Raw genomic sequence first — 15,449 nt, 5'->3', positions numbered from 1 at the left:
TAAGTATAAAGCTGATATAATGAAAGTCTAATCATGCTCCCCTGTCATCCTTAGGCTGGCAGCAATTGGTCTGGAGACATTTGCCTTGTCCGAGCTCTTCAGTAGTATTCTGATCCCTGGCTTCTTCCTGCTGGCCTGTATTCTGCAGCTGCACTACTTCCACAAACCCTTCATGAAAATCACTGACCTGGAGCATGTTACACCTATACACAGGTAACACAACAACATTGTGTAGAATATAGTTAGATAAGAGTAAAAAAGTAGGTCAGCTAAAATGTACTCTGGGTAAATGTTACTGTGTTTGGGGGAGGGAGGGAGGTAAAGGAAAAATGTTATGTCATGATGATAATATTATACAATAAAATAAACATAATAAATTAAACAGCACCTGTAGGCTACAAAAGAAAGTGCATTAGCATGTAAGTCCTTTTCTGTAAACTGATAATCAACCCAACTCAGTGTAGCCTTACTAGATTAACCAGAAGAGAGGACAAAACTCAGATTACACAAAAAAGACCAACAATATATAAAAAGGGCTGTGGACGCCACAGCAGGTCATTATTAAAGAACCCCTCCAGATGAAAAAACTCTGCTAGAAATAATAATTTTTATCTGACACTTTTTCTTTGTTTGTTTGTTTGTTGACAAAAAAAAATCAATCACTTTGATAAAATCCTTAAAGGGGACATATTCTGCACATTTCCAGGTCTATATTTTTTAATTTGGGGCTCTACTGGAATATCTATACATGATTTACAGTAAAAAAAAACAAAAAAAAAACAAAAACCCTCCTTATTTAACTCATATTTACCCTTTACGAAGTCCCTCAGTTCACTCTCTCTTTAAGGACCCCCTCCTGAGGAGCCCACTCTGTTCTGATTGGCCAGCTTCCAGAAGCTGTGTCTCGGGAGACTTTGTGTGGCTCCAAAGTATAGGATTTCAATACATCTATTTATGGACATGCACAACAAGCTGATGATGCAAAAAACGTTGTAAACAAAGCGTTTAGGGCAGGTTGAAACCCTGGCTTTTGACTTGCAGGGAGCATTTCTACATATATTACCCTCACGTTTTATTTAACATCCGACATCATCACAGTATATAAATAACAGAAAATGTATGTGCACTGGAGGCTTCAAGTTTCCACATCACACTTATGTATGTTACGTACTGGACCATGATTGGCTCCAAAATAGTTATGATGTCACAAATCATGCTTGTAGTATACGCTTTAAACTCTCACATTGTTTATCATGTCTTTTTCTTGTGACACATTACTCCAATTTGACTAATGAGACTTGAAATTTAGTTAAGTACAATACTTAAGAAATACTTAAGTGAAAGTAAAATTATTGCAAATAATAAAAAAGTACAAAAAAAAACCTTGGTTACCGCAAAAAACGTAAATGTAATCATTACTCCCACCCCTCAATACAGACCTCCACACTCCTACTACACATCACATGAAAAAGCTTTTATATTACATATTGCAGGTGAACAGTGTTGTTTGAAGTCACAGTGAAATGGAAGTTGGAGTGTCTTTATCTTCTGTAATGACATATTTCTGAGTGAAACGGAATTAGTGGGCAGGGTTTAGCCACAAGAGGGATTTATCACATCCGTCAGATTTGATTGGGTAGCTAAAAAATAGGCACAGCAAATGCAGTACAATATGGAGCTGCAGATATATAGCATAGAGGACTGTTGATCTTTACTCACACCTCCCTCACCTGTGTTCTTAGATCAGGAGGAGGATAGGGGAGAAATGAACAAATAGATCTCAAATATTTTTTTGGAAATGGAAACAATGTTTTTGCCAAACTAAAATAAAAACACATAGTTGCTTAAACCCACAAGCTGATGTTTAAGTTTGGGCGAGATTTATGTAGTCACTCCAAATTCCATTTGTTTGGACCAATTTATATATATGCCCCTGAGTTCAGAATGAGTCATGAAAATCATATTATTTTACAGGAAGAGAAAAGAGAGAGATTTGATATTAAAACACTGTCACATTGTTTTCAGACAAATGAAGGATTAACACAGAGACACAAGATTAAAACTTTGAAAATGTATTTTTTATTTTGCTGTGTCTTACAAGAAAACAGGGTCTCCCAGCTGATTATGCTGGGGATCAGCCACAGCCTCTCCAAGTCATTAAAAAACAAAAAATATGAAGCAAGTGAATGAACCCAAAAATACTTGATGATGTTTCCCTAAAAACATTAAAGCTAATTTTCATTTTATTACAACAAATTGACATAATTTAAGCACAATGGAGTGCAGGATGTACAGAAATTACCTCCACATTACATTGGTCTTCCCAAATCCACAAAGAATGAATTGCGTAGCATTTGCACCAGCAATCTGCCCTGTTTTAAGGTTCTATTCACAAAAGATTTTGCCCTAATGATATGCCACCGCAAACACGTTCATAAAGTTTTGCAGCTGAGTGAGTGAGTGCAGTGGTTTCCAGTGTTTCAGGCTTTTCTTAATATTTCAGCACACAGATTGGTCCATAATGAAAATTGCAGAGAGCACAAAAGCCTCAAATTGCCTATCTTCAATTAGCAGAGGTACGCACACAGCCGCTCTAGGAGGTAGAGCGGGTTATCCATTAATCGGAAGATTGGCGGCTCGATTCCCAGCTTCTCCAGTCAGTCTCACAGTGTAAAAGCGCTTTGAGTGGTTGGAAGACTAGAAAGGTGCCATACAAGTACAGCCTATGTACCATTTACCATTTACACAGAGTTCTCCACAATCACAAACCAACTTTCACTTATTTTGCTTATTTTACTCCTCTGGTATTTTGCATCTATAACATAATCTACTGAAATGTCCATCAAAATAGGCTATAGCTATTAATGTGACTAAGACAGGTTTGAAATGTGTTAGATTAATGTCTCAGTCTTACAATAATGTTGTTCAGGTGTTACTGAATGTATCCAGGATTTCGCAGTAACATCAATACTGATGTTCTGTTTGCTGTCCGCAGCTGGCTGTGGCATAACACAGCAGCTGAAACGATAAGTACGTCTCCAAAATGAGAAAGGGGCTGTGCACATTTATGCACATGGCACAGCAGCGGTAAATTCATTAACACCAGATCGGTCAGGATCTTCCGATAATTAATGTTCAGTGTTCTGCTACACCTTTACACAGATCAGCTGTTAATACACAGATTCCACGTTTATACAGTGGGGCTGTTGTAATAAAACAGCCCTTATAGATGAATGCTGAGCTCCATCAGTGCATGTCAGCTGACATTTTTATTTTTAAGTAGCTGATAGTCCAAGATAAGCTTACCATCCCACATCTATTGACGATATTTTTGGTCATAATTAAAATTAAAAGCCCAAATAGAAAATTGAAAGGTAACTTAAAAGACTAAAAAGATTCATATTTTACTACAGTACTAGGAATAATCAAGCCATAATTAGACTAAAAAAGAAAAAGCATATTGAAAAAGCAAATGACATGTAAAATGATAAATGGAAAATGTAAAGTGACAATGAAAAAAGTTAATTTTAAAATGCAAAAGCTTAAATGGAAATGCTCAAACTGAAACCTTAAATTGTAAAGATAAAATTGAAAATGGCAATGGAAATAAGAAAAGGGAAACATCAAATGGAAACTCAAAACGGGAAATGTAAAAGCTTAAATAGAAATTTTGACATTTTGGCAATTTTGGCATTTGACATTTGGCATTCGACATTTAATTTTTTCCATTTTTCATTTGACAATTGCTATTTGGCTTTTCAAGCTGTATGTAAATGAGGAGGCATGGCCCAAAGGCTGGAGGGAGAGTTTGAAATGGTTGGGGTGTAGAGGCACCCTATGGACAGCAGGGGGAGCTGACTGCTAAAGAGCACAGTGAGTTTGGTATGAGTCTGAACTAGAAGAGGAACCGCACTGTGCTCTGCCATCCACATTGGCTGCTAGCAATGGCAAAGCCAGAGCTAGCCTCATTGCTGAGACAGGTGCTGGAGAATGAACAGACTTTACATGACTGTACAGTAACAGTACACATTTGTTGTGCTTTACGTTATTTGCTTCTACTTTGGCAGATCTGCTTCTGAAATAAGAAAAATATGATGGCTCATATGGCTGCCAACACACAGCCACAGGTTTTTATTAACTACTATTACAGTAATTCAGTTATGATTATGTAGAGTTAGTCATTTGTTCTGCTGTCTTTGGAGGAATGTTAATTTGTTGAGGCAGCAAAATTTGTATTCAAGTAAAAGTGGAAATAGATATTCCTTTTTGGCTGATAAATTGTTAAAATAAGTGTTCTTCAACTAACTATTAAAGCAACAGAGGGTTCCCACACTAGGACTCAAACCCAGACAGTGGTCGATTATGCTAACCACACAACTATGTCTCATTTCCATCAGACATGCACATCTGCAGCTGTCAGTTCCTCTTTTAGTTTGGACTCATACTGCTCTGCCAAACTCACTGTGCTCTCTGCTGGCCATAAGGTGCCTCTGTGCCCCAGCCGTTTCAAACCCTCCCTCCAGCCTTTGAGCCACGCCTCCTCTTTTACATACAGCTTGAAAAGCCAAATGGTAAATGCCAAATGGAAAGGGAAAAGATTAAATTTAAAATGGAAAATGACAAATGGAAAATGGAAAAGATACATTTTAAAATGCCAAATGATAGAGTGCAAGTGCAAATACAAATAGAAATGCAAAAAAAGAATTTATTTTTTCTATTTAACCTTTTAATTTAAGTATTTCCTTTTTTAAGCTTTTCTATTTCCCATTTTGAGTTTCACATTTGATGTTTCCCTTTTCTCATATCCATTGGCATTTTTAATTTCATCTTTACAGTGTAAGCTTTCAGTTTAAGCATTTCCATTTAAGATTTGCATTTTAAATTTCACTTTTTTCATTGTCACTTTAAATTTTAAATTATCGTTGTATGTTTTAAATTTGATTTTTCAATTTCTTTTGTCTTTTTAAGTTTAATTATGGCCTGATTATTCCTAGTAGTGTTGTAAAATAATCATCTTTTTTAATTTTATCTCTTTCAATTTTCTGTTTGGACTTTTAATTATAATTATGACCAAAAATATCCTCCATACAAACCCACCTAATCCCCCCCCCCCCCCCCCCCCCCCCCCCCCCCCCTTGATATGATTGAATATCAATTCAATATCATTCAAGCCTCACAAGCTTGAAGATTTGAAGAGAGAGAGAGAGAGAGAGAGAGAAGAGACAGAGAGAGAGAAAGAGAGAGAGAGAGAGAGAGAGAGAGAGAGAGAGAGAGAGTAGAGTTAACACCAGCTATCTGAAGATGCTAATAACTCCACCCTAATTGCATGTGCCTATTAGTGCTGGTTTTTGTGAATTAGACTGTTTTGGCAATGAGTCTTATTTTCATAGAAAGGGGACAATTTTGCACTGAATGTATGAATACTACCTCATTTACATAAATGCAAATGGAACAGGTGCACCATGATGCTATCTGCTCAGCCACGCAGTTTGCAGTGCATTTCACCCTTTTACGGGTGCTTTTTTAGTTACACATTATCTTTTTGTCTCATTTGCACAGGTTTAGCAGCCGCAAAAGCCACACAGTCCTTGTGGTTTTGGTCCTTAGTGTTTGACTCCAGAGGAAATCCTTTAGGTTCCCAAGAAAAATGATATGCCCTAAACAGGCACTCCATTTTCCTTCTTATCTCAGGCAACATTTACCTGTTTGAATGTTTGAATTTATTTTGTATTCATTTCACTTAAAAGAAAATGTACCCTATTATGAATGGAGGTACAGCGAATTTTATAAAATGGCATATTCTCATTTAAAATGCTGACTCTTCATGAATTCTAAACAAATGCAAAAAATTACAAATCACTTTTTTCCTTTTGTGATCAAATTGTCAGTGTGGAATGGGGTCACAATTTTTCTGTTCAAGCATCTGCTTTTTGTGATGGTGTTTCCCATCATCATGTATTACCTGGGAATTCTATATTTATCCTTTTGCAAGAACTAATGAGACAATCTGCCTCTAGGAGGAAAAACAGTGAGAAGACCGAGCAGATTGGCTCTAGTAATGTGGGAGTGAACTTTGAAGAGGAAGACCTGGTGACCAACATAGATGATGAATCTGAGGATGAAGGTAAAAAAAACAACACTGGCAGTTTATATTAAAGACACATTTTCACAATTATTGCTTATTGACACACATATCAGTAATTGTTACATTATTTATGATTACGAACTACTCACTGACACGTTATGTGAAGTGGGAAAATAATCACATTTTAATCCACCAAGCCACACTGACAGTGGTTACTAAAGTGTCTGGTGTTTTAAATGACCTTCCGTTGTCTGTCTCATGACAAATACACTTCTATTTTTACAAAGTTATCGATCTACACCAAATCTGAGAGACCTGCTGTATGTCTGGCAGTCTGTATGTCTGAAGTTTAATACCTAATGGTAAAGCTTTGGTGAGGAAGATAAAAAATTGATAAATAACAATGACATCTGGTAACAGATGGAGTTGGTGTGGGTCAGAGACTTCCACTGAAGTGTTGCTGATGTGTATTTTGAGTAAGAAATGAAGCTTACATGAGTTTTATTCTTGGAAAAATATTTTCTATTCATCTGACCATGTTGGTCTTTAGCCTTGTATATTTCTATGCGAGTCCAGTCAAGGTCGCAAAAGTTTCATAAACTCTCCTGGACTGATCTCTTCTCAAATGATTTCTGTTTGTGTCTCCCGTCCACCTCTCATCCTCCCACTCTCTATGTTAATTCATCCTTTCTTTTCCCTCTGTCAGTGGAGTTGATGCCCAGTAAGTGGGGTCTGGTGATGGACAGGTTACTGGTTCTGTCCAGAAGGTTCTCTGACATTCTCACCAAGGTTCAAGTGTTTCTCTGGGGGCTTCTGGAACTTCACATCCTTAAGATGGTGGCCTTCTTCTCCGTGTGGGTTGCACTTGAGGAGGTAAAACCAGGGTTTATGGGTTGGTATGTTGTGTGTATGAAAGGAGTGAGGCAAAGAATTAATTAAACACTGCACAATAATCAGATGCCAGTATTTTGAGTCTTTGTATTGTCCCAGTCAATTATGCTATAACTTGAAGGTGATTTATTGAGAATGATACTGAGTGAGACTGTTCTCAACCTAGATAAATTGAGCAAAACCATCAGTTTTAACTAAGTTATAGAATTTTAAAACCATTGATGTGTTGGTCACATACACACACGCAAAATAAAATCTGATGAAAATAAATATGGTTAAGTTCAACTTTGACAAGAATTTCTACAACCCTTGTCTGTCACAATGATGGATTATGATAATAACCTGAATAAACAAAAGTTGGAAGATTATTCTTTTTAACTGACTTTTGCAGTTAGTGTAATAGCTATGTGATCATCTCATTCACCTACTGTAATCAACTATTAGTGGACCGACCAGAAAACTCTAGAAACGTTTGTACGAGGCATCATCCAACATTCACAACGCCAACAATGAGCCAGCCTTACGTCTGAGAGGGATCACCCACACAAGGATTCTAATGTGCACGTGCTATAGGCACAAAACTGTGGGTGCCTGAAAAACAGTATTTGGTGAATGTGCTGAATATGCAACTTTCACTGAAATGAATGGTACAGCATGTATCTAGCAGTGTCCCATCCTTGTTCAGAATGGCATGTTTTGGTGTTCACCAACAGAGTTGAATGATCTACACATATGTGATGCTTGAATTTAGCTATTAAACATGTTGATTTTGTGAGGGTGCATTATGGCCTTCATCTTGTTCTGTTCCTGTGTTTGTTGCAGCCATCGGTGATGAACCTGGTCCTGGTGGTGTTGTGGTCTCTGGCAATGCCATATGGTCGCTTCAGGCCCATGGCCTCCTGTCTGTCTACTGTCTGGGTGTGTGTTATCATAGTGTGTAAGATGCTGTACCAGCTCAGTGTTGTCAACCCTGCTGAGTACTCCAGTAACTGTAGTCTGGTAAGATATGCATACACTCACACATGCTGCATCATAATATCTGTTACAACAGGCATAATATTATATTTCAGTTAGTCATTAATACCAACAGGATGAGGGAACAGAAGAAACAGCAGGAGTAGAGCAAGACATCACAACCTTTAAGTTGTTGGTGAGATTTTAACATAAATGAAGAAAACATCACCAATTTGACAAGAAGTGTGCAGCTTTTTTTAAACAACCAAATACAGAAACATGCTGCAAATAGAGGAAACACAACCAAATGCTGTAAACACAACTAAATACAGAAAAATGCTGCAAAACCAAAAAACATAATCAAATAGTGGATGTGTTTCCCTTTATTTGCTTGAGTTTTGTAGCACATTTATACTTTCTGTTTTTGCAGCAAGTTTTTACATTTGGCTGTGCTATTTTGGTTGTCTGTTTAAGCATTGTGTTTCAGTATTAAGTACCCCTGCTCCTTCCCAGTCATGGAAAGGAGGAGGGGTTGGATGTTGTACAAGGAAATTGAATTGTATTTTGTTTATGAATCACAACTTGTTCTAGAACTATGCATTGATATGAGCAGAACAAATAAATAAATGAATGAATAATATATACCGTAATTAGCAGTAATATAAATGGGTGATTACACTGTTAACCATAACTATTTTCATAATAATAACTATGTTCATATTCATAATATCAAAAAAATGTAGTCCTGCTCACCAAGGCTCTGAAAGGTTTGTTTGTTTCTCCAACTGGGGAAACCCATTCACCAGAGCAGGACCAGAGCTTTTTGAGTCACTGATGAATTCAGAGATGTGAGCAGTGATTCACAAATATTTTCTGCCCATTAGCAGTGGGGTCCTGACAAATGCTTTATACGTGGTCTGTCCATATATTTTTGATCCACAGCAAGATATCTGAACAGCTACAGGCCAGATGGACAAGAGAGGGAATCAGTTGAATTCTCTCATTTTTTATGTGAAAAAACAATCTGGAAGCTTTAAGTAGTTTCATTTTTAAAAACGCTAAGTCATTTACCTGAAAGAGCTGGACACTATAGTTTTTAGCAAATGTTACTGAAACAGGAAGAAATTGTTGGGGATTATTTTCAGTGGCAGAGTAATCCACATTTGGTTCTCTAATGTCACTGACTATCTGGTACAGGTCTAGTTGTTGTAGTAACCTGACACAGTTTAATAGTAATGTGCTCAGGTTTCATTTTGGGGCTGGAGTGATAAGGTGTTGACTGTCCAGCTTATGAATCTGTATCTTTCTCCTTTTCTTCACAGCCTATAACAAATGAAACCAACCTGTTACCAGAGGAAATGATGAACTCCTCTCTGTATAAGGACCCCGTGGATCCAGCCAAATGGTTTGGCATTAGGAAAGATGCCACTGTACTGGGTTACAGCAAGGTATACTCAGTATATGTTTCCTAGTCAGTGAAAAGATGGAGACAGTCAAGTTAACTCCGATAAGGATACTCCTGTATTAGGTTAATAAAGGAAAACATTTTTTAAGGGGGTCAGTTCTCCAACTACAAATAGCTTTGCCTTTATTTTTCCAAGTTTCGAAATAACTATCTCTGAGATTTTGGCCTCCGCCCCACTGTTTCTGGTGAGAGATGTTGCTGTACTGTATTGTGATGGAGACAGAAATTTCCATTTGTTTTATTTTCCAAAACCTAGATAAATAAAACCAAAACTATCTGCATGACTGAATACCACTAGAGGTACGTGATAAAAGATTTTGTTTTGTCATTTGGGTGAACCAACCCTTAAGATGTCTGCACCAACTTTTGGTACTTGACAGATTTCAGTACCCTTTGCTACAGACACAGTTCGGTCAGTACGTAAAGTATTGAGATTCCATATCCAGCCCTTAAAAGTTTTCTTTTCCTTTATATGCTGAGTGTGAATTAATGAATGTTTTTTTGCAGAACCATTTAATAGTGCTGATGCTGTTGGTGTTTGAGGCGACAGTGTATCGACACCAGGCTCACCACTATCGTCAGCTCCAACGATCTCCTCCAACCATCCCTGCTCTGTTCCCTGCTGCCACCAGGGACACACTAGACCAGGGTTTAATATCCTGCTTCAAGTACCTGCTCAACTACACTTTCTACAAGTTTGGATTAGAGGTAGCTGTGAAAAATCACTTCATCAAATGAAGGAGGAAACACTGAACAAGAGAACTGAGCTTTTTATTGTAATCATTTTAGATATGATTGATAAGATAAGAAAATAAAGTGAGCTTGTCTAGCAGACTGTTTTGCATCAACATCAGTGTTTTGACTGCAAAAAAGATCATAAAGTTTTAAAATGACATTTTTTCTATTTTTATTTCTAAAACCTACCCTCTTTTTAAAAGATTTGTTTCCTGATGACTGTGAATGTGATCGGCCAGCGGATGAACTTCCTGGTGATAATCCACGGCTGTTGGTTGGTAGCCATCTTGGTGAGGCGGCGGCGAGCAGCTATTGCCAGGATCTGGCCCAAATATTGTCTCTTCCTGTCCATGTTCATGATCTACCAGTATATACTGTGTGTGGGCATGCCACCCGCTCTCTGTATAGGTGAGTCCTGATATGAAGTTAAGTGCAACTAGATGACAATAGAATGTTTTTATAGATAAAAATATTTTAAAGCTCCAACACAACCACAATCTCCCAAAATACATATCCTTTGCTCTGACCTCCTACCTAGAATGAATTTCCAGTATTTGTGAAATGAATACAAAGCTGAAACAGCAGTACAGTAACATACTGTAACATTTTACTGAATTAAAAGGAAGAGCTTTCACAGTGATGGCATTAATAAAACCACAGTGTGTCTTTCTGAAATTCGTCTTAAATAGCGGTTCACGTCCTCAATGAAAATCAAACAATTTTACCATCAGAACTCCCTGTGATGCATTATGGTGGATGTCATGGCTGCAGAAAGACTGCTCACACTCATGTCAGAAGAAATTATTATATTTTTACTAAACAGTAATATTAGAACAATAATAAGGAGAAAGATCAGAGATTATGTTGTCACACAACAAAGGCCAGATATTAAATGAGACCATGGTTTACACCATCATTTAGTTAAGCTGAACAAAATTGTGAACAGTTGAACATCTCGATATTTTAACCAAAATAAATATCATATACATTGAATGCTATACAAAGCAAGCTTTTGATTCCCCACATGGCCCACATGGCATCACATAGCACTCTGCTGAAGGTGAACTATTGTAGCAAAGAAGTACATCTTGTAAATTATATTACTATTAGACCATTGTTGAATAGTATGTGGATACCATACCTATGTCTACCTTCCTGTCTGTACCTATCTGTATTTCCTGTCTCTGTTGTCCTATAGACTACCCATGGCGATGGAACACTCCAGTTTTGATGAACTCGGCTCTCATTAAATGGATCTATCTGCCTGACTTCTACACTGTGCCTAACTCCAAAAACCTCATAGGTCAGTTTGTGTGCATGCGTCTCTGGGTCTGTGTGTGCATTGGTATGTCTTTGTCAGTGTCAATTATCCAAGAAGGTTGAATCGAGAACAACTGGACTCGGTTGAAGATACTTGAAGATGTTTTGCCTCTTATCCAAGGAGCTTCTTCAGTTGTAACTGACTTTTGGGGAGTCCAGGTGTTTAACTTCTGTGGGGTCGTTATCAAAGTTATAGATACCACTTGGTTTGTTAGTGTTCCTGGCTGTTGTAACGACAGTTGTTAAAGTCTGTGTAAAGGAAAATCATAGATTTCTTTTAAAACACATTATACATGTTAGAAAATAATTGCTGAAAAAATGTGAAAAGACTGTGATCAGCACTGCTGCAGGAGCCAAGCCTGTGTAGCTGCCCTCTCTGCCTCTGTCCAGTCTCACCCTCACTGTCTTGGGCTGTGTTGAGGAAGCTACTCCGATGCCTTCACTGTCACTACAGATGTACTCCTGCGGCTGCGGTTCCAGCACCTTTGTTGGCGCTTTTCAAAGAAGCGAGTAACGTTGACACCGAACTTCATTGAAAAAATTGACAATTAAACAAAATGATGATTGGTGATGGATCACTTGTTAACCACTCATTTAAGTTATTTTACTGAAATAACTCCACATTTACCTACAAAAGAGGTACCAAATTAAACAATGGGTCTGAGCGTTAATTTATTTTTGAAATATCCATGTTGCTTGTCTTAGGCCGTATTCAGACCAAATCAGGTGGTGCGGCAGGGTTGAGCGGAGGTGTGGGCGTGTTTATTTGTGCTCTAGAACGTAACCTCTGCGAAACAATTAGAAAATAACGTTTTATTGATCTGATTCACCGGCTTTCTTGCTATCAGTACTCCCTCTCTTCATTCACTTTCCAGCTCACTCACTCTCTCACGCTGGTGCACTCAGCTCTCTCTCTCTTTCTCTTTCTCTTTCTCTTGTCTTTTTTAAAATGAGACGGGAAGCAGACAGCAAAGTCTAAATTTACTTTTAACGTTATCAAACAAAGAGAAATGTCCTCTCCTCCACCTAGTGACATCTTTGTGCTCCCTCATGGCACAGTTTACAGCTCTGATCAGTCTGATATCCGGCTGTGATTGGCCACCGCAGCCTTCAGCCGTAGTAACATCGGGTTGCATTTCTCCAAAAGTTGACTCTGCATCAACTTTCTGACCGCAGTCCGGTGTGGCACCACTGCGGCCAAAATGCCCGCAGCCAAAACGCACTACCCCTTAAAATGAATGGGAGGACTGGCTTTTGCTTTCGCGGTTTTCGCTTCACTGCTTGATTTGGTCTGAATATGGCTTTAAACATACAAACAAGGTCTATTTCAAATTATATAGAAGCAGGAGCAGGAGCGTTATTAAGTTCAAAGGTTCAGAAGATGAAGAGAGCCTTCAGCTGACACGCCTCCAGCATTCCAGAGCTCAGAATATTGCTTGTTTTCTCCTTCTGTAGCTGTTGTGAACATTTTACGACCTTTTTCTTGTATCCACTGGTAGGATCCTGCCTCAGTGTTTCATATATATTAGTGTCACTGAATAGTGTGGTGATCCTGGCATGGTAGTCCATTGTGTGACGACCTGTGCACCTTCCTTTATCGGCTGGTAGGTTGGTGATGTTTTGGTCTTTGGTCAATTTTTGGAGCAAGCCATTAGCTTCTGTATTAAAAGCCTCAAAGGTGAAATGGGCCTGTCTCACTCTCTCATTCAGTACCTGGTTCTGTGCCCTCTCTAGGGTCATTCGAGCTCTGTGGCCTTTCACTGTAGAGCCTACATGTAGGCAGTTTGGTAAGAATCTGTGCTGTCTGCATCTAAGGTTAAAGCCACTGTATAGAATTAATGGACATATTGAAATAACGGTCAATGTGATGTCACCCATTGGTTTTTGGACTTGCATTTTGAAGCCTCAAATTTGGTATTTTGGCTGTTGCCATCTTGCATTTACAGTCTAGGGGAAAACAGGGCAACATGAGCCACTTTTTACATATGATGATTTTACTGCAAAATGAAAGTATATTTACTATAGTAGTATAGTAGTATAGTTACTATATATACCTCAGGTTGTTGTGTACCCATGGAAATTAAAACAAGTTATCTAATTATTATGGTTTAAGAACAATGAGCCATCAAAAAAGTTAGTCCAATGGCACAACTTACCCCAAGGTAGGGGTAAAATGAGCATAAGGATGGGGTAAATAGTGCTGCCATTATATACTGATATAAAAATTACACAAAATCAAACAAATTAATTATAAAATTAAAAATAATTTGAACTTTATTAATGCCATCAATTCAACAAAGGCAAAAACTTGTACTTTTAAGTAAAATCATATGTTTGTGTCTTGTCGTTCAACATGTTACCTAAACATTTTCAGTAAAGATTAAGCTGTGATCTTTGTGTGTCAGCTACAGAAAGAATGTGTGTGTAAATGTGCTTTTGTGTATACAGACAGGTGACAAATTAAAGAAGGGGTGTGATGTGGGGGGCATTTTTTTGGCATGGTTTGGGTCCACTTGTCCCCTTAGAGGGAAGGGTCACTGCAAATCAATACAAAAGTTGTTCTGAGTCATCACCTTTAACATTTCTATCCTTATGGGAGTGGTCTCTCCCAGGATGACAATGCCCCTATCCATAGGGCATGCGGGGTCACTGAATGGTTTGATGAGTATGAAAATGACGTGAATCATATGGTATGACCTTCACAGTCACCAGATCTCAACTCAATTGAACACCTATGGCAGATTTTGGACTGAGGTTTTAGACAGCGCTTTCCACCAACATCATCAAAACACCAAATGAGGAAATATCTTTTTGAAGAATGGTGTTCATCCCTCCAAAAGAGTTCAGAGACTGTAGAATCAATGCCAAAGTGTATTGAAGCTGTTCTGGCAGCATGTGGTGGCCCGACACCTTACTAAGACACTTTATGTCAGCTTTTCCTAAATTTGTCACCTGTCTGTATGTACAGCATGTTTGTTTGTGGATTAAATTTAACATTAGTCAACAATTAGGTATTTATTCATCAACATTGTAGCACTTGTAACATGGATCAAACATGAACAGTGTCTCTAGCCTCTAGAATATCAGAAAATAATTTTTGGGGTAAATTGAGCCATTGACTCAACTTGTCCCAACATCACTGGCACGTTTTACCCCACAACCTCCATTTTGACAAAACTGTTTCACACAGTGGCTCAGATCCACAATTATGCTAAGTTTATGACCTTGTTTTGTAGCGTACACCTACTTAATTTAACATGTAATAATGTCCAAAACTTATCTTTTTTAATTAAGATACAAGACTGATAAATTTAGTATCCATCCAACTCCTTAGAGGGTCTTTTAGTACAACCAAACACTGAACAAGACTTTTTTAGACGAACAAAATGTTACAGTTAACTTTCATGAACTGAAAACACACTGAAGTCACGACAGCTACACCTATACTGTGAATCTGGGGTTACACCATGGTTACATTACCTAACCAGTGGTAGCAACTTGTCAATCACAACATAGCCACGCTCTAAATCATACCCTGCTTTATCTTGAAATTTAAATTAAATTGGACCATAATTTACAAAATGAACACCATGCTGTTTTGAAGAATACTTGAAACTCGTGATTGAGACCATAAGCTCATTAGGAAAGTGTTCACTGAGGTAATAAATCAAGTGAGAAGTAGAGATATTTTGTCATAGACTTCCATACAATCAGACTTCTTTTTAGCACCAGTGGAGTCACCCCTGATGGCCATTAGAGAGGATGCAGGTTTAAGGCATCACTTTTCAGACCCGCTTGGCTAAACTGTAGGTGGTTTCTGTAATCTGCATTTTTCCTTCCTTCCTTCCTTCCTTCCTTCCTATCATACTCTCGTACCATTCTGAGTGTTGATCCCAAAATGATTCATGAAATGTGAAGATTCTCAGTCACCCAGGTCATGGTTATCCAAGGAGGGTTGAATCTCATGAATCATTTTGGGATGAACACCCTCAGAATGGT

General features: G+C 38.1%; 2 protein-coding genes across 4 annotated transcripts in view; one reads left to right on the top strand and one right to left on the bottom strand.

Moving 5' to 3' along the window:
* Positions 1-15,449, bottom strand: part of nvl (nuclear VCP like) — a 316,947-nt gene that overhangs the window by 184,285 nt on the left and 117,213 nt on the right. The window lies entirely within an intron of this gene.
* Positions 1-15,449, top strand: part of piezo1 (piezo type mechanosensitive ion channel component 1 (Er blood group)) — a 172,399-nt gene that overhangs the window by 91,920 nt on the left and 65,030 nt on the right. For all 3 annotated transcript variants that reach the window (XM_067609224.1, XM_067609223.1, XM_067609225.1), the window contains exons 16-23: positions 55-213; positions 6,018-6,124; positions 6,792-6,958; positions 7,799-7,975; positions 9,253-9,378; positions 9,903-10,103; positions 10,334-10,538; positions 11,329-11,433. In XM_067609224.1, coding sequence (XP_067465325.1) covers positions 55-213; positions 6,018-6,124; positions 6,792-6,958; positions 7,799-7,975; positions 9,253-9,378; positions 9,903-10,103; positions 10,334-10,538; positions 11,329-11,433 — 1,247 coding nt within the window. The remainder of the gene's footprint in view (positions 1-54; positions 214-6,017; positions 6,125-6,791; positions 6,959-7,798; positions 7,976-9,252; positions 9,379-9,902; positions 10,104-10,333; positions 10,539-11,328; positions 11,434-15,449) is intronic.

This window comes from Thunnus thynnus, chromosome 14 (assembly GCF_963924715.1).
Source record: "Thunnus thynnus chromosome 14, fThuThy2.1, whole genome shotgun sequence".
NCBI lineage: Eukaryota > Metazoa > Chordata > Actinopteri > Scombriformes > Scombridae > Thunnus > Thunnus thynnus.
This window is presented reverse-complemented; position numbering and strand designations above follow the sequence as displayed.